This window comes from Ictalurus furcatus, chromosome 18, assembly GCF_023375685.1.
Source record: "Ictalurus furcatus strain D&B chromosome 18, Billie_1.0, whole genome shotgun sequence".
Classification (NCBI taxonomy): domain Eukaryota; kingdom Metazoa; phylum Chordata; class Actinopteri; order Siluriformes; family Ictaluridae; genus Ictalurus; species Ictalurus furcatus.
In genome coordinates this window covers 1,943,412-1,963,666 of record NC_071272.1, presented here as the reverse complement: position 1 = coordinate 1,963,666, position 20,255 = coordinate 1,943,412, and the positions used below count along the sequence as shown (strand labels likewise).

The 20,255-nt window shown below is 41.2% G+C and overlaps 2 protein-coding genes across 2 annotated transcripts; one reads left to right on the top strand and one right to left on the bottom strand.

Annotated features, from left to right (window-relative positions):
- Positions 1 to 6: 6 nt before the first annotated feature.
- On the top strand, positions 7 to 6,889 carry dolk (dolichol kinase). Its single transcript, XM_053649512.1, has 2 exons — positions 7 to 497; positions 2,520 to 6,889. Exon 2 carries the CDS (start codon positions 2,667 to 2,669, stop codon positions 4,239 to 4,241), a length of 1,575 nt encoding a protein of 524 aa, XP_053505487.1. The 5' UTR covers positions 7 to 497; positions 2,520 to 2,666; the 3' UTR covers positions 4,242 to 6,889.
- A 673-nt stretch (positions 6,890 to 7,562) lies between these two features.
- On the bottom strand, positions 7,563 to 17,890 carry phyhd1 (phytanoyl-CoA dioxygenase domain containing 1). The gene is made up of 11 exons (XM_053649284.1): positions 17,776 to 17,890; positions 15,278 to 15,436; positions 14,151 to 14,226; positions 13,414 to 13,461; positions 13,202 to 13,257; positions 12,048 to 12,110; positions 11,869 to 11,890; positions 11,425 to 11,553; positions 11,131 to 11,247; positions 9,727 to 9,853; positions 7,563 to 8,330 (listed from the first exon to the last, which is right to left on the bottom strand). Exons 1-11 carry the CDS (start codon positions 17,806 to 17,808, stop codon positions 8,285 to 8,287), a joined length of 876 nt encoding a protein of 291 aa, XP_053505259.1. The 5' UTR covers positions 17,809 to 17,890; the 3' UTR covers positions 7,563 to 8,284.
- Positions 17,891 to 20,255: the final 2,365 nt, after the last annotated feature.

The following is a 20,255-nucleotide window of genomic DNA, read 5'->3' as shown; positions in this document are numbered from 1 at the left end:
TAATTTAAATTATTTTTTTTATGTTTTATACTACGTTTGATTTTTTTATTTAAATAATATTCATTTGTTGTACCACGTGACTTAACTGTCAGGTCGCAACCCATTTCCCATTCCTCTGCGTATTTATTTTGCACCTGTATTTCCACAAACCCCGCCTCTTATGCTAGGGTTGTTTTTTTTCCCTACAAGCAACGGACACTTATCGAACGATTAGTTTAACGATAACCGTACGCTTTCCTACATTTTTACATGCTTGCGACGTTAACGTGTATAATTTTTAAACTGCCCAATCCGCGAGCCAACTGTGAGGCCGAACTATTAACCAATCAGAGCACAGAAAACTGGATGTCAGTAGCCAATCCCAGTCTAGGAGCGTGGGATCTGCCGGAATACAGGTAGGCAGCAGTATTGGCGTGTTAGAAGAAGCGAGCTCAAATATCGCCCAAGATCATTATCCTGGTGTTGTAGCGTTTTAGTGTTTTCACAACGAGCTGCTGGTAGGTGAATTCTCTCTCTCTCTCTCTCTCTCTCTCTCTCTCTCTCTCTCTTTTTTTTTATTTGATAATCTTCATAATTGATTCATAAAGTCTGTTTCAGCTTTAATCATTAGCCTTCAATTCATTCATGCTAGTAATGATCCTATAATAAAGCGACTGTCACAATGGTTACTGTTAACAAAGGCCATAAAACAGATCGACCTGTTCTAATCAGAAATGCACTTTTCATATCAATTACTGATTTTTGCCCGTTATTGTACGTGTAACGTCTAGCATTACAGCACAATAACATTACCTTAAAGGTGTAGTGTTTCATTACAGAGGCATTGCAATTAGATGCTATTATTACATGAGACCCAGGTCCAAGAGCCAGACACCTTTGCTCTGATCACCTGAATGGAGTTTATCATGCTCCTCCTTAATAAGCTCTCTTGATATGGTAAGACCTTTGGGTTAGTCCCAACCTGAAATGCATTATGAATTACAGTGTAATGTTATAGCCCAGCGTTCTTCATGCCAAGTCTTGAAGACTCGTGGTTCTCGCAGTGGGGACGGTGAAGAAATAACCAGGGGGTCTGTGATTTTTTTCCCCCACCATTATTAAATGCATATAAATAATGTCAAGTGGAATCGAATTGCAATTTTTAGTTTTCAAAAAGGAGAATCTAACGACGATAAACGAGCTCCGTTTACTAGACTAAATATTATTTCATGCATTTAAAATCGTGCGCTTAATTTGTCCGTTCGCCTCGCGCCGCCAGGGTCGGGGGTTCGATTCCCGCCGCCGTCCTGTGTGTGAGGAGTTTGCGTGTTCTCCCCGTGCTGCGGGGGTTTCCTCCGGGTACTCCGGTTTCCTCCAACAGTCCAGAGACATGCATGGTAGGCTGATTGGCGTGTCCAAAGTGTCCGTAGTGTGTGAATGTGTATGGCCCTGCGATGGATTGGAACCCTGCCCAGGGTGTACCCCGCTTTGTGCCTGATGCTCCCTGGGATAGGCTCCAGGTTCCATGTGACCTTGAAGGATAAGCGGTATAGAAGATAGATGGGCGGATGGAACATTGGTTCCATTGGTTCCAATGGTTATTATTGTAGGTTATTTAACTCGTTCATTGAGCTACATGCGTTGCCAGCGTTAACCGGGCCAAAGTTCAGCGTGGTAAGGCACGGTGGTTGAGTCATGTGAATTTAGCAACCGCCTGGTTATTACAGCAACAGTTTGAAATTCCTCAACATGTTTGTCAGATGAAGACGCTGTATGCTAAGAGTCTTAGTTTTGATGAAAGGACTTGTTTTGTGTGCTTGTGATTCAGCTAGTATCGATATTAACAGCCGACTTCTGTACCCTTTAACCTGTGTATTTTATCCGGAAATATTTTTGAAAGTGTAGAAGTGAAATTGATATGCCAGATGGAAATAATTCTATATGAGGGAAAAGTATTGAGTTGCACCAGTGGTTCTCAGAGCTAGTACTAGAGTATACCCGTCCTGTATATTTAGTTACGCTAAATCCAAAATAATCAGCTAATTCACAGGCTCTTACTGAGTAGAGCAGGGAAAAGAAGGCAGGACGGCGTTTGTTCAGTTGCATTTCATCCCAAATCTCTGAGGTCGTGCGTTCAACGTGAAATACAAAGCGCAAAAACCGAAAAGTTGTTTTTTACGGACTTGATCTTTGCGCTCGTTAGCGCCGGTGTGACTTAAGCTGGTTTTAGTCTGTGCGATTTCAGCGTTTTTAACATGTATAAGATTAATACTTGTCGCACGATAAAATCTTCGGCTGAATTCTATAACATACTGTGCCATAACGTGTATTAGGTTATACGATGAAGATCCTCCGTCGATAGACCTGCGATTAGAAAATTGCTACAACCCCTGCCAAAAATGCTGGACTCGCGACACTTGGAGGATGCTCACAGGCCTTTTTAGTTCGTAGCAAATAATCAAACTGTGCTGGTATTTGTTTTAGAAATCTAAATTGTTTTTGTTGGTTATGATTTTGTATTGTGTTTCTTTCGGAGGTAGAGGGGACCATGCCGAGGACCATGTCGATGATCCTGAACCTCGCACCAAGATTCTGACTGATCGGAGAGCTGGGAGGCGCATCTCTTTTCTTTAAGGGAGCCCTGTAGCACGTCACGCCGCCCATCGTTTACACGCAACTCGCAAATCATGCAGACGGATCCAGTGCTGGTGGAGTCGTTGGTGGTGTTCTCCATCGTCCTGTGCGTGCATGTGGCCGTGTGGAACCAGCTATCATGGTGCTGCATCGCTTTGGCTGTCCAGGCCTTCTACGTCCAGCACAAATGGGATCGCCTCCTGCGAACAGGAGCGGCAGTCTTCCAGTTCCGCCCGTCAGCCAATAGCGGCGTCTTGCCGGCCAGCATGCTGCTCCCGTTGCTCGGGCTGGTTTTACGGGTTCGCTGCGTCGCCGTGGGGAACGTCCACTTTGAGCGGTTCGCCATGGTGATCACGGTGACGGGGATGATGTTGGCGCTGTTTTTGTCGCTCATTGCGCTGGGAGTCACGCGACCGGTGCCCAGCAACACCTGTGTGATTACAGGAATCGCTGCCAGCGCCATCGTGTACACAGTCAAACAGACACTGCTGGTTTCGGAGGTGATTGAGGTGCTGGAGGTGCTGCTGATTTTTGTCTACCTAAGTCTGATCCTCCTCTATCTCCTCCCGCGCTGCTTCACACCCGGAGAAGCCCTGCTCATCCTGGGTGGCCTCAGCTTCATGATCAACCAGCTGATCAAGCGCTCGTTGAGCACCAGTACCAGTACCAACACGGACCCGCTTCATTTCTTCCTTCCTGTAGCCGTGGCAGGACTGGTCATGCTCGGCCTTATCTTTGCCCTCCTCTTCCTCTTTATGGAATCCGGAACATGGGCAGCGTCCGCCTTTTTTCACGTCATGACAGCCGTACTCGGCTTGGGCCTGCTTGTTCCTTGGTTGTCCCTCCTCACTGGACACCACCCTGTCATCTGGATTTTAGAATTCCTCACTCATAACAGTGCCCGTCTCTGGTTGTTGGCATACTGGACGTTCCTGGTTTCGGCTGCAGTGTTCGTGGTAGTGCGTCAGAACGCCCGGCGCTCAGAAAGCACCAAGAAGTACCAAGCCTCCACGACTGTAAGAAAGTACTTCCACCTCCTTATCGTGCTAACCTTCGCTCCCGGGTTGGCACTCGATCGCCCTCTACTGCACCTGGCAGCCGTTGTATGTCTAGCATTGTTCCTTTTCCTGGAATTGGTGCGGATTTTCCGGATTCGCCCGCTGGGCTCGATGCTGCGCAGGTCGCTGGCTCTCTTCCTGGATGATAGGGACTCGGGGCCAGTTATCATCACGCATATCTACCTGCTTTTGGGAATTTCAATTCCCGTGTGGCTCTCGCAAGCACCATGCATGTCAAAAGGAGGAGGGGCAGGAGCCGGGGGATTGGCACCCTATGCTGGCGTCCTAGCCGTAGGGGTCGGAGACACCGTGGCGTCTATTTTTGGAAGCACAGCGGGTGAGATCCGCTGGCCGGGCACCAAAAAGACTTTCGAGGGCACCGCGACCTCAGTGTTTGCACAGATCATCGCCGTGGCCATGTTCCTGATAGCAGATTCCGGTGTAAACTTAAACGCCAGCTACTCGTGGGTGGTGGGCTCCATCGCTATGGTAGCCATGCTGGAGGCGTACACATCACAGATCGATAATCTTCTGTTGCCGCTGTATTTATATGTCCTCCTGATGTTATGAGCACGCGTTAACGCGCATACTCACGCGGTCCTATACATAACGTTGTACATAAACATTTTTGGATATAAAACTCTACACAAATACAGTGCAGGGTCCAAAAGTTTGCACCCCTTATCCCTAAGAACCGTTTATTTCTTTTTTCCCCAAACTTATTATTACTCCTCGTTGGTTTTTCTCTACGGTTTTAGTAGTAAAATATCCATTTTAACCGAACGAAATCTGAACGCAGATGATGGAAAAACGTACCGCGGTCCGTAGTAAGGTCGATAAACGTCAATGAAACGCCGCGTTAGGAGCTTACACGTGTGTTCATTTGCCTGGAACGTACGACGTCACGACAATTTCGAATACAGGAAGTGCTTTATAAATGTGAGGTATTGTGGCCAATATAAAACAAATCACAAATCTCAGTGCTGAAGGAGCTCAAAAAAAAATTAAAAAGCATCTGATATCATTTTATATTACACCCCTAAGTGTTTACGGTCATTTTTAATGACCACAGAGAGTCAGGACCTCGATTTAAAATCTCATCCAAAAGACCATGCTGCTTTTACAGTATAGTGTCCACAGCACTATACTGAGGCATTAGGGTGAGCACCCCCTGCTGGCCACTTCCAGTATCAACTTTAGTTTTCCCCTAGGAGGTCTCCCATTCGAGTATCGGCCAGGCTCAACCCTGCTTAGCTCCAGCGGGACACTGACACTAATTTAGAGTGCTTTTTTTCACATAGGCAGTGTTTAGTACACCCCATTGTTGTGGTTTGAGAGAACACAGGACTCTGGCACTGACCAAAATAATCTAGATGAACTCACGTGTGGATGGACTTGCAGTGAGGCCGTGATTCAACGCTGACTGAATTAAAAAAAAATAAAATAAAATAAGCTGTGAACGCTTTGTTCGCTTCGTTCTGTTGCCGTATTTCTGAGCATATAATTATCAATTATTTTTCGGCGTGTGGGGGGGGGGCAGATATAGAGGCTGGTCTATAAATAAATAACAGTTTATAGTTTCTATAACATAATTGATAATGAACTAACTTGTCTTGTGGATGTTCCATAACATGAAATGTTGCTATAAATGGTTAAAAAGCATGCTGTATCAGTCGTTTAATAAAAACATATATAATTATTGTCAAATTTCTGTTATATAAATGGAATAAAACGCTTCCAAAATCCACTTTGGGGTGTATCGCACCACCCTGGCGCGGATTATTTCCCTATAAGAGCACGGCCCGTCGTGTGTGTGTGTGTGTGTGTGAGATTCTTTACAAACTGCCTGGCCTTCCGTCTGTGTTTACATTACCCGCTATATCCCTATTTCACAACAGGATTATTTTTAAATTCTAAAATCGAAAATCTTCTCGTCAGACGACGCGGGCTTTTGTCGACACGTGCGCTAACGCGCAGATGTGCGATGTTAAGCGTCGAAACATTCCGGGGACGGAAAATCTGATCAAATAATTGTGGAGGAATTATGAGTGTGTGCGCGTGCAGCCCTTCGTTTATATCTCCCTTCCAACAGTGCTATTTAGGAATGAAAAACACAGCAGATGGAGTACACAGGCTAACCGTGGTCTTAAATACCGATTTTATATGTTCTAAATGCACCGAAAGGCACGTAGCGCGTGCGGTCATTAAAGCATGCTGGAAATGTCCGATCTCGCGGTTCCTTGACACGATGTTCTCTTTGGATTGACTCGGTTCTCCAGAAATGTTTACGTATCCAAAGAGCATACATTTAGGGAATATCAGGAGTGTCCCGGGGTTCGGATAACCTGGTACATGTGTGCGATCGGCAAATAATTTCTGTTCCGGAAACAAAGACTCCGTTAAACGGACTGTAACGTGTAATCTTATGAAGTCGTCGTGAATGATCTTTATGACCCTTTAAATATCACCACACACACACACACGCACAGTACTGTCTTTAACATGCATGAAAGCAAAAATGTCTTCATTTTGTTATTTATTCCTAGTTCCAGTCTTCTGCCAGCAGAAGTATGCATCGATTTAGCCTATGAAGAACATGACTGGTTGTTGTTGTTGTTGTTGTTGTATTCTTGCGTAATATCTGTGGTTAGGGTTCATAATGCAAAACAAATGAAGAACATTTTGCACTGACCAATATGAATGAAAGCAATCAGATCAGGTGTGTGTGTGTGTGTGAGGTCCTCCTGTAGCGGGCAGTAAACATTCAGATTGCTGCCACTTTTCTTCTTTGGTGTTAATCTGCATTTGCTTCCACTTTTAAAGACTCATGGTCTGTATCTCTACGTTTTTAAGTGACGGTTGCTAGATCGCATCCGCTGACGCGTATTCGTTTAGCGGACGCTTTTATCCGCAGCGACTTACAAACGAGGAAGGACGAGCAGAGCGATATGTCAAGCGGAGAACGATACGAGTAGTCACACTGCACCACACACGGTGTATTATTTTCTTCGACTCGCACAACCCATTGCAGAAGGAAAAAAAAAAAAAAGAGAGAGAGGAAAATACCTTCACCCCGATTGTGTCAACATCCTTAGAATGAGTTCTAATCGAATGCACAGTACGTGAGAAGGTTTTGCAGGAAAATGTCTGCAGTGATTCCGTTGAATTTGTTGAACAGCTTGTGTGTGTTCTTTACTTTTTCAAATAAAGAGTTGCTTTGTTCCAATCTGTGCCGCTCATGTGTGTATTACTGTAGAACTGTGGCTTTCATCGTTACTACTGATTTACAGCATTAAGAATGTCCAACACTACTGATTAGTTTATTGTGAATTATATATCACCACCTAGCACAGTTTGAAAAGCTTACACGTAGTGGTAGTTACCACGTGGGACCGGACCGGACCGGACCAGACGGGCTAGCCTTCGCTCCGCACGTGCGTCAGTGAGCCTTGGGTGCCCATGAACCCTCTCGCCGGTTCACCGTTGACCTTCTTTGGACCACTTTCGGTACGTACTAACCACTGCGTACCGGGAACACCCAACAAGACCTGCAGTTTTGGAGACGCTCCGACCCAGTCGTCTAGCCATGACAATTTTGTCACCCCCTTGTCAAAGTCGCTCAGATCCTTTCAGAGATCCAACACGTCAACTACAAGAACTGACCGTTCACTTCCTGCCTAATATATCCTACCCTTTGAGAGGTGCGACTGTAACCAGAGAATTGATTTTGAACGATATCAAATATACTCGTCTAATGTTCGCCAAGCCGAACACACGGATGAATTTTAAATCGTACTGATGAACATTGCTACACTGCTGCTACACTCACTCTTCAGTAGAAGGCTGTAAATAGCCAAGTGTTAACGTGACATTTCATAATAAACGTAAAAATGACCCATGATTTCTTTATTTATGAAGGACACTGATAATATGTAGTACATCTTTAAATAATATCAACCAAACATGATCGAAAAGGCAAAAGACCTTTTTCTTTTCTGGAAAAAAAAAAAAAAAAAAATCTGGACCATGCAAACAACATGGTCAGCCACTAGAGGGCAGAATGATTAGAAGCAGTTTTTCTGGCTTCTAGCTCATAGAATACATTATGTGCAGGGTTGAATAGGCTGGACAGTTTTTGAAACTCTCCTAAAATAATAATAATAATAATAATAGTAATAATAATAAGGTTTAAGATCACTATAATAAAAACTAAAATGAATGCACTTATCATCAGATTTTTATTTAAACTTCATATACCTTATAAAGTTTTATTTGATTTATTCATTAACATCATGCACAGTGACTGTATTAGTAAAATTATTCAAATACATGTCCAAGAAAATATTCTTAGTTTGTGCATGCAAATATGGGAATAGTTCCTAAAATACTCAAATATTAAACGCTGTACCTGGTGAGTAAACGTTCCAAAATCATTGCGTCGTATATATTATACATGATATACGAGTTCGTTTTCTCGAAAATAAGCAGCACATCGCTAGACGTAAGAGCTAGACGTATCACTCTGAATCGTCTTAGCAGATTATTATAAAAACAGGAAATGATACTCGTAATTAATATCATTCTATAACTATTATATCATAAAGCAGGCAGTTTTAGGTGTAGAGTGATGGGAAGGGAAGCTCTTCAGTCGGCTGTAGCCTGTGTGTAAAAGAAAGAGAATATCAATGTGAAGAAAACAGATTATGCATATTGGCCTCTGTGATTAGGAGCATTTATGGGCAAGCCTGCTTAACAGAAAAAAATAAAAAGAATCACAAATAGCACTTGAGTCACTTGCACAGGATATTGGAGAGGATCCACATGTTCACAGTTATAGATTTCGAATGAAACGCTCAGTAAATTTATTTATATGCTGGTTATTTTGTTATAAATATATACATTACTAACCAGCAAAATACCATCCACAGGATTTATATAGTTCAAGTCAGTCATTTCGGGCTTACTTCGCTCTACTACTACCCACACCACAAAACGGGATTCTCACGCCTAGTAAGTTCATTAGAGAAAGCAATAAAAGGTTTCCCCTGAAAGTGTCTTACATTTTTTTCCTCTATATTACTGGGTCTGTGCCCATTGGACCATATCCATGTGGCTTGGTTCAAATCAATACAAACATTGTGGCCCATATTGTACACCATATGGCCAAAAGTATGTGGACGCTTGACCATTATACCTATAAGTGTGTCTTCCTCAAACTGTTGCTACGAAGTTGGAAGCACACGATTATCTAGAGTGTCTCTGTGTTTAATGCTGTAGCATTAAGATTATCTTTGACTGGAACGAAGAGGCGCAAACCAGTTCCTGCATGACAATACGAAGTGAGTATGGTGAATTTGACCATCGTTGCATTTGTGCTCTTGTGGCAGAATGAGCGCAAATCCACGTTAAGGTCATGGTTCAAAATTTAGTGGAAAGCCTTCCAAGAGTGGAGGTTGCAGCAAAGGAAGGACCAACACCCTAGTAATGCCTGTGGTTTGGAATGGGATGTTGAATGGTCAGATGTCCACGTACTGTACTCTTGACCAGATACTTTTGGCAGAAAGCCCCAAAAACAAGCAGCAACTGAAGGTGGCTGCAGTAAAAGGTCTGGCAAAGCATCTCAAGTTAAGAAACTCAGCTTTCTGAGATGTCCATGGATTCCAGAGTTCAGGCGGTCATTAACTGCAAAGAATTTGCATCCAGGTATTAAAAATAATCCTTCTGTTTATAATTATGTTAGTTAGTCTGTGCAATTACTTTTAAGCCCGTGAAAACGGAGGGACTATGAAAAACTGGCTGTAATTCATAAAATGGTAAATACACCATTTTTGTTAAACCCCTTGAATTAAAGGCTACACTTTTGTTATGTACAAAGGCAAACATTTGAAAATTGTGTCGCCGTCCAAATACTTATGGACCTGACTGTATAGTTAAGATCCGAATATCGCTCGTTTGCATGTAATGTACAATGTATATGTTTATCTTAGATCATGTTCATGTAACGTGCCATAGAAATGTAGCTTCCAACATTAGTCGGCACGCAACGCTTTCTCACCAGTTCTCAGGGCTCCAGCACGTGTTCTCGGACTCCATGATATGGAAGGTGTAAACATGACGTGATGCGTCGGAGGTGTTCTCGGCGCTACGGTGGACCACTTCACCATGGATTAGAACCAAGCCACCTGCATTCGTTGTGAAATAAAATAATGACAATTATTGCAATGATGGTTGGAAATACACGCACATTTCTATTAGTATAGAGAGGGTTCCATGGCCAGCAGCGGTGGATATGGGTTTGACAGTCACACTGACCAAGCTGAAGGTGGTACCAGAGGAAATGCAGCTCAAGGACCACAACCACTGACCGTGACATTCAAGAATATACAGCACTGGTTTAGAAGTAACTTTCTCATTGACAGTTAGCTTGGAAAATGTCACACTGTGTTTAATAAAGCTGCCAGGTGCTCAGGACGTGAGTAACCACTCAGCAGCATGGAGAGTCATAAGAAACAGTGCTCCGTGGTCCTAATCTCATACAATCAGCATGGCCTTTAGTCTGACAGACGTTTGACGAACAGAAATAGAATAATGAGTCTCTGAACAAAGGGGGGGGGGGGTCGATATCAAAAGTAACAGTCAGTATCTGGTGGCCTCCAGCTGCTTTACTGCATCTCATCCTCATGGACTGCACCAGATTGGTCAGTTCTTGCTGTGAGATGTTACTCCACTTTTCCACCAAGGCATTTGCAGGTTCTCCATCACGTCTCGGGGGACACACGCTTACATGTAATTTTCCACTACGAGGACGATCGGCTGTCCTTCCTGTCTCCCCGTAGCACCGTCTTAGTCATCTTACATTACACACATTACACTTTATCGCTCTGGACACATCTGCGGTCCTCATGCCTCCCTGCAGCAGGTCTATGGCATGTTCACGCAGGTCGGCAGGAACCCTACACATCTTTCTCCTGGTGTTTTTCAGAGTCAGTAGAAAGGCCTCTTTAGTGTCCTAAGTTACAGTAACTGTGACCTTAATCGCCTCCCTCCTGTAAACTGTTCGTGTCTTAAGGACTTTTCCACAGGGGCATGTGCAATAATTGTTTACCTAGCATGAAAAACATTGTTGAAACCCTTTCCGATAAAGATCTGTAAAGCGTATTTAGATTTTACAAAATGATCTTTAAAAACACAGTGGGCGTTTCTTTTATTATGGCTGATCGGTGTACGAGTAAAGATGGTTGTTATTAAGCAGGCTTCTAATTCAGTTGTTCTTTATGCCATGGATGTGGACAACAGTGCTCTGAATAAAAACTGACAGGTGAAACATTGATAAACTTTTTCTTTTTTTTTTTTTTTAAATATTAAATATAGTCAAGTAAAGTCATAATGAAATGATTTTTTAAAAAAAAACACACACACACATACACGCACAAACACTACACAGGTGCAGGACGCTAACCTTTCTTGACAGGTGCTGCTACGAAGAGACCGTCATCGTAACTTTGTTCTCGACCAATGAAGTCAGTCAAAGGGAATGTGCCTTTTGGGGTTCGAACCATCCGCCTGGTGATTCCGTCTTTTACACACACATACATGAGAACACAAGACTTACCTCTGCAAAAAAGCACATATTCCTATACTACAAATGCCCGTCTTTGAGAATAGACCCATCAAGATAAATAAGCATGTATGTGTGTGTGTGTGTGTGTGTGTGTGTGTGTGTGTGTGTGTGTGTGTGTGTGTGTGTACTAACTCCTGTGCGAGCCTGGTATGAACCACAGGCAGCCGTTATCAAGGGTTGCGTCTTCTAGAGCGATCCATACTCCCATCACTTGTCCCAGAGGTTCCGTGTACAGGAAGGTCGCATCCTGATGAGGCGTCACTAACAGGTCAAAAGGTTTTATTACATCACAGTTCTCATAAGAATCCATCCAACCAACTTTGTATTATGGTAAATTATGGCACAAATCTTTTCACCATCTAGAAGGATAATGACGGCTAATAATTTGTCTTGCCAGAAGAGATTCTTTACGTTTCAGCATCTGAGAGACGAGCTAGAGTTTGAATCAGAGCCCATGATACAAACACAGACACGGACTCATTCGGTTTCGAAGGTGAAGCGCTACATACATAATAATAATTCATGACATAAATGTTCAGTAAGGAGATGTTACTGCCATTAAGCATGATCTCATACCTTCTCCACCAATGCCTGGTTGCTGGGGGAAAAAAAATTAAGAACGCAGAAATTTAATGCATGATCTGTCGATCATTCTGAACATACTGTAACTCCAAAATCTTGCCTAAGACTCATTTTAAGTCAAAACTCAAAAGTCAAATACAACCACCTTTGAGATCAAAAGCAAAGGTCTGTACCTTAAAAATATACATGCTCTGCAAAACAACAGGACTTATCAGCCCCAGTTTTTTAGCCAAGTTCTACACAGAGAGAGAGAGAGAGAGAGAAAACAGACCACATGAGAATGAACAATAAAGAACTGTAGAATTTCATATATTCAACATATATATGACCGATATATATTGTATCACAGCGCTGATGAATGCTCAGTTTTGATCAGTCAGAATGCTCCACATGAATAGAGTTTAAAAAAAAAAAAAAACAACCTTGTTTTGACATGAAATCTCTGAGGAGACATGTAGACATGTATTGGAGTCTCCAATGTCAGGGCTTTGTGTGAAATGTTCATTTTTCTAACCCAGAAAATTCTTCAGGATGGAAGGCTTTTGAGGTTCCTCCATAACATGACAAGCTACGTGTGATCTCTAGAGAAAAAAGGGTCTGGTGAGGGAACGACTGTTTATAGCTGTTCTAATGTAAGTGATAACAGGAACTAACTCGTTTCGTGCACGCTCCGCAACGTTTAACGTAACTAGAAACGAACGCAAAAGTATGATGTGCCGCTCTTCAGTTTAAAAAACAAAACAAAAAAAAAAAACAAAGACTTGCTGCGGTGTAAGAAGAATAAAACACTTATTTTCTAAGTGTTATTGGAAAATACTCAACTTTGGGGTGGTAACAGTAACTTCACTTCAGAAGAAGAAGCCTTTATTTGTCACATATACATTACAGCACAGTGAAATAATTATTTATTTTTTTAAAAAAAATTTGCATATCCCACCCAGCATGTCAGGAAGCTGGGGTCAGAGTTCAGGGTCAGCCATGACCCCCTGGAGTAGAGAGGGTTAAGGGCCTTGCTCAAGGGCCCAACAGTAGCAGCTTGGGAGTGCTACGGCTTGAACCCCTGACCTTCTGATCAGTAACCCAGAGCCTTAACCATTGAGCCACATCACTGAGCCACATCACACCACCCTGTCGTTGATTATGTTCCTAGAATACCTTTTTTGTTCTTTACATAACTAACTAGCTAGCTAAAGTAATGGAAATTCCCCAATTACAGATGCGATCTATTAAGATTTTAAATTACAGTAGAAATGCCTCCTCTAGCTTGTTATACTCGCTCACTATAATGTGGTTATAAAAAGGAACCAGGAATCACAGGTGTCTTTACCTGGACTTTAGGGGAGTGTGTGATGGATTTAAATACAGGCTCATGGGCATGGAGAGCTAAAAGATAGAGAGAAGACAAGAAAAGCACAAAAGCAGATTTTTTTTTTTACCTAAAGGTAAAACACCCGTAGAAAATGCTAAAGGGAACATCAGGTTAACCGATACTCCAGATTACTTAGTTATTTAATTATATTTCATTCGTACACCACCCACCGTGTCCAACTTTGTTTAGTGAGCGTTCCCTCGAGACAGTAAACTCCCCTGTGAATAGACAGTAAAACAGGGTAAAGACATTATAGGTCTCCATGTCTGTAGGAACTTTGCCAGTGTTTTAGCCCTTTTGATACACCAGCCGTAAACCCCACCAGAAAGGAAGACACAGGATCAGAAGGCGTCTACCACAGGTCATGGTGATGAAACACGAAAGACGCTGAATTATACTACACACTACAAAAGTATGACGCAGGGTTGGAAGAAGCTTTTCCCGAACACTCTGGGTAAAAGACACTTCTTCTTTTTTTTCTTCTTTTTAATAAAAACTCCACTTTTCTGAGTGCTACAGACATGGAACGACTATAAAGTGCCCTACAAAGTTGCTCACTGCTTTTCCCACCATTCTGTGTAAATTGTAGAAACCGCTGTGTGTAAAATCCCAGAAGATCAGCAGTTTCTGAAATACTCATATATACTCATATATCATACTCATATATATATATTACAATTTATTATAAATATATAAACACAATTTTTACTATTTAATGATTATCATTTATAAATATTATAAAATCTACTATTAAATTTGCCCACTAGACTGATTTCTTTTTCTTTCTTTTTTTTTTTTTTTTACATAAATATACAAATATACATAAAAGTATTTTTCTAATATTGAAATTAATCATAATATAAGTCACCAACATCTCATCTACAAACCCAACTGCTGGATCACAAACCATTTATGTCGAAGACTCCTTTCTCAAAGAAAAAACGGACCTTGTCCCCGCTTGTGATGAAGTAATCTGCATTTCCCTGAAGAAAGGTAAACAGAGGTGGTGGTGGGGGGGGGGGAGTTAGTGGGTCATTAACAGAGATCTGAGCTAAATATCGAGGGTTTGGAGCACAGCAACTACGGCGGCAGAGTCCTGTGAGAATTAACTATACGATATTATTTACTATTATACAGCACTACTAAATTCTCACTAAATTCTCAGGTAGACTACTACAGACAGGTGACAATTTAAAGGAAAAACCAACACTACACAAGTATGTTAGTTAGTGAGCTGTTGGGTCACTATGAGCCTTCGATATATATAGATTCCACAAGTCTCTGGAACCGTACTGGAGCGATAAACACCATTCTATCCGAAAGACTTTCTCTCAGTTAGTGTTTTGATTTTGATGATGGTGGTGGAGAACGCTGGCGACCATCTTGCTCTAAAATCCTCCGCAAGTGTTCACCTGGGTTGAAATCTGGTGACTGTAAATGCCAAAGCATATGATTTACATCCCACTCGTACACACCAAAGCATTCGGTGAACTCTCATGCCCTGTGGATGGAAGCTGAGTCATTCTGGGAGATAACACTTCAATCAGGATAGAAACAGGATAAAGGTCATGAGTTATTGATTTGCAGTGGCTCTTCCCTCTAAGGCAGGGGTGGGCAATCTTATCCGGAAAGGGCCGGTGTGGGTGCAGGTTTTCGTTCCAACCAAGCAGGAGGCACACCTGATTCCACCTGTTTAATCAATTGATCTTGGCTTTCAATAGATTCAGGTGTGGCTTCTGCTTGGTTGGAATGAAAACCTGCCCCCACACCACACCGGCCCATTCCGGATAAGATTGGACACCCCTGCCTAAGGGAACAAGTCGAAATAAACCATGCCTGAAAAATGCTCCCAAAGCATAACACAGCGACTTGTTTTTCCTTTAATTCGTCACCCCTCAGTAATCTGAAAACTTACCTGCATCTTTCCACACCACAATTTATGTCAGAACACAAAAAAAGAGTTTTAGAGTTATCAATGAGTTTTAGTACTGCTCCTAATTTACTAGTTTAACATTAACATTAAAGTAACGTTACCTGGTTCCGCAGCTGCTCGTCGTGATCGGTGGAGAATTGAGTGCGGCAGTGAGCCGGAACGTCCATCTGCTCCACTATTTCACTCATCTGTTCTCGCAGCGCGTCACACTCCTCCGGGCTGAAGAAGCCTTCCAGCACAAGGTAGCCATCTTCACGGTACTGCCATTCAAACCAAACTAGACTGTTTATAGCTGCTATAATGTAACTGATAACAGGAACTACTTTGTTTCACGGACGTTAAACAGTATTAAACGTAACTTATAAATGGATGATCTATCGATTTTCCATACCGCTTGGAAACCATAGGAGGAGCCTGGAGCCTATCCCAGGGAACTCAGGGCACAAGGCAGGGGACACCCTGGATGGGGTACCAATCCATCGCAGGGCACAAACGCACACGCGTACACACACTACGGACAATTTGGAAATGCCAATCAGCCTACAGAGCATATCTTTGGACTGGGGGAGGAAACCAGACGTACCAGAGGAAACCCACAAAACACAGGGAGAACATGCAAACTCACATGCACACACAGGGATGAAGCGGGATTCGAATCCCAAACCCCAGAGGTGTGAGGCAAACATGCTAAACACTTAGCCAACTTATGTGCTATTACAAACTAGTATCTTGATACACTTTTGACATACCGCTAGGACAAAATACTATGTAAGATAAAACTATTTTAACTGTGCAACATGCAAGAAAAATGCAAGAAATCTGAGGCGAGACTTCTACTCTATAGAGAATTAAACTGTATTTTCAGAAGGTTTTCCAGTACCCTTAGCCCCTCCATGATTCGTGTGAAATTCCTTGAAATACAACCCATTTTTTCTCCAAATGAAAAACATATGTTATACATCTAGCTGCGCACACGCATGCACTACGGCTCACAGCTGTCGAGGTAAACACGTAAATAAAGCTAGCTAGCATTTTTGATGTTGCTTAGCACCTAGTAAAACTCAGAAAGGGCAGGCTAATTAGCTGATTAGTTTGTATTAAAACAGACGTAACAAAGAATCCAGGGTAGAGCCCGGGCTTCTTATAAGTTCAGATATCGAAAATAACATTCTGATTAGTTTAAGGTGTTTCTTTGTTCTGTTCAGCAGCTGTGATAAAACTGTGAGTCCTTGCATATTCATAACACACAGCTTATGAAAGGTCCATGGGTGTAGAATTACTAAATCGAGCAGTGTATAATGTAGCAATAATGTATAAAATTGCAATAGTAGCAATGATGAATAATTCGCGACATACAGTACAGTTGTGCCCAAAAGTTTGCACACCCCTTGCAGAATCTGATCAATCTTAATACCGTTAACAAAATAAGACAGATCATAAAAATCCTATGTTGTTGTTTTTTTATTTATTTATTTAGTCCTGTCCTGAATAAGCTATTTCACATAACAGATGTTTACATATAGTCCACAAGACAAGATAACAGCTGAATTTATAAAAAATGACCCCGTTCAAAAGTTTACATTCCCTTGATTATTAATACTGTGTGTCGGTACCTGGACGATCAACGAGTGTTTTTATGTTTTGCGATAGTTGTTCATGAGTCCCTCGTTTGTCCTGAGCAGTTAAATTGCCCACTGTTCTTCAGAAAAATCCTCCAGGTGCACATTCTTTGCTTTTCCAGCGTATTCTGCGTATTTGACCGCTTTCCAACAGCGACTATATGATACTTTTAGGCACAACTGTATGTCTTTTTAAACTCTGCCTATTTCCACTGATGAATAATTAACAAGATGTGATGGTGATATTATTCTACCCGCAGTCCCGAACAAAAAAAAAGATCTCTACATTTTTAAAAAAAACTAACTTTGTTTACACTGAATGTTATTGCACTGATATAAGGTCTCCTTACGGTGACATGTCTGTTAGTTTAGATCAGTTACAGTCTCTTTGCAACAGTGTGGTTTGAGTGACTTATTTCTTTTCTGAACTGTAGACTGTTGAATAGAATAGAATGGAATCGAATAGTGTGTGAATATATAAGCATATATATTATATACTGTGTGCTAAGTATATGCAATACAATGTGCACCAAACACAATTTGCAATATTTAAACAATACAGTGCACTATACAATATAACACGCAAGGACAGAATCTTAAATTGCACATTAAGCCAATTAAGAGCAAGAAGCCATAAACCCATCAATTAGACAAAGGTCACATATGAAATGATGGCTAGGAGAAATAAATGCATTCATTAGCATGCACGGGATAGCGCTGTGACGTCACGGCTTTCCCTCTCCACACGAAAACAGACCAAAGTTTTACAACTTCTCCACCGAAAAGCTTCAACGACCAAAAACGCTGTTTTCTAGTGGACTGGAGGAGAAAATAACGTTCACAAAACATCTATATACGTTTGGACGCGTCCTTATGCAAAAAAAAAAAAAAAGGAGAAAAAAAAACCAAAAACGTTTTGTAATAAGTTGTTATATCGTTATGTGCTCGAGAAGACGTCAATAATGTCGGTTTTAACTCACCTTTCGGACCTCCAGCTGTGTTAAGACATCCATACTTACTTCTGCAGAGAGAGAGAGAGAGAGAGAGAGAGGGAGGGAGAGAGGGAGTGGGGGAGTGGGGCGTGCAAGAGAGAGAGAGGATGTACTCCAGCTTGTAGGCTATTAAAGACGTTCCCCAACATTAAAACTAAACTATAACGTGTTGTTCTTCAATAAATTTAAAAAAATTGTTACAATTTGCTGTGGTGTAAAGGAATAAAAACACTTCAGGATCTGTTGTTATCCAAGAGCTGCAGCTCACCTACTAGCCCAGACCCACCCTCCTTGGCTTTTTTGTTCCCTATGAGAAATAAGACATGTATACCAATCTTTTAACATTTTGGATTTATGGGCTGGAGGGAAAATCACTTACAATTCGGGCGTGGCCTGTAGCGCCACCTATGGGCTCATGTGGGCCATTTGTGGTGTGGGAGTTACTCGTAGCCTGTAGTATCAATGTGCCAAATTTCAAAACTTTTTACCATTCAGATCTTGAGTTATTGGGCATTTTATGGAGATAAGGAGAATAATAAGAAGGATAAGAATACTAATAATAATCCTAATGGAGGAATCCTAAAAACATCCTTGCATGGCAAGCAAATGTATACATTTTGATGTATTGTACATTCAAGAGAAAACCTAGCCTAAACTTCTAAAACTTATGATTATACAAATAAATAAATATCAGACAATATGATAAACAATTCAAACAAGTATAATAATATTGCATTGTGATATTAGGAACAAATATCAGTACAGCAGCACATCCAATTGCATTTTATTCCTTACTAATTGTCTAAATAGTTTTTAACCTGTCACTTCTGTTTGGCTGCAGCTTTTTTTTTTTCTTCGTAAACATTATCAAACTATCATCATGCATTTGTGATATTTTGCCTACATCTAGGACAAAATAAAAATTTTTATTTGGATGTCATAGAAAAAAAAAATCCACCTGTACATTTTTTTTCCTAATTTGTAAATGTCAATGTAAACGTAAAGCCTTGATTTGCATGATTGAAGACTGCTTTGTGTAAACGCCTGTTGCAGAAAATGCAAGAAGTCTGAACTGAGGTGAAAATTTGGAATTGTCGTCTGAAATATTTATTTAAACCCTTAGTTGCTAAAGCAGACTTAAAATAATGTAAGTTTTGACTCACCTTTTGGACGTCCTGCTCTGTTAAGCTGTCCGTACTGTACTTACGTCAGCAGATTGACTGAGTAATTATTTGCTCATGGGTAAGCCATTTGTTTTTGCTCTATTTTTTTCCCCTTAATTTTATTGCTATTTGTACAAAAAAAAAAAAGAAAGAAAAATCTGTCATTTCAGTGCTGTGGCAACCTAGTAATTGTTTGTAACCTATAAAGTCATGCTGATAAAGCTTATTGGATTTAACTGAGAGAGAGAGAGAGAGAGAGAGAGAGAGAGAGAGAGAGAGAGAGAGAGAGAGAGAGAGAGAGAGTTAGCTCACCCGGGTACTTGAAGGATCAAGTGGTTTCAGCATGTCAAACCAGATTACAGTGTAACCATGGTGATGCAGTAACTGGGTTTAGGACAGTATTATTCAACTCCAATGCTGGAAATCCACTGCCCTGTACAGTTTCTCCATTTCTCCTCATCTGACACACCTAATCCAACTCAAACAACGTTCAATAATGAATTGATATACTGGATCCGTTATAATGTCAGCAGGAAAACTTAAAACTCTCCTGGAGTTAAGTGATCCTGATTTAGCAAAAGCCCTCGGTGTATTCTAATCCAAATAGCCTTCTCGTATCCTAATGGTGGATAATTGAAGGTCAATATAACATTATATATAAGGCAAAGTTTATTCTAATACTAACTGGTTACATGAGTAGTCTAATTTGCATTATCCAGCCCCTGGACCATCGCCTAACGACTAAAAAACGCTGTATTATGCATGCCAGGCCAGTAGTTGGCGATGTCACTTTTTAAAGAAACACTATGCGCAAGCGCACATAAGCATTCACGTCAACTTGTCCGCCATATTGATCCGGGCAAGACTGCCCTATAATCAAATACAAGTAAACGAGGGAGCTTTGGTTTTCTGTATAAAAAGCACAATAACATTTATATTTCTCAAACGATTTCAATGGTTTATGATCTACGTGGAGTACAAAATAGTTCTGTCTCCAATTACTTAGAATCTCGTTAGTTAGACTTGGACAATATCTTTTAGATAAAATTAAATGGCACACATTAGGGAAATTGTTTTTGGTTTTTTTTCAGACTTAAAATACCTGAGATTTAACCATACTATATTTCATACAAATATATGAAAGCATATTTAATTTCTCTTAATTTACCTCTACCTGTCATCTCAAGTTGACCCTGAAGTGTGAGCACTGCACCAGAGCTAGTGCCATTATTTACTATTTAATTGTGAAAATTTATTATTTATTGTGAAGTCGCACTGGATAAGGGCGTCTGCCAAATGCCATAA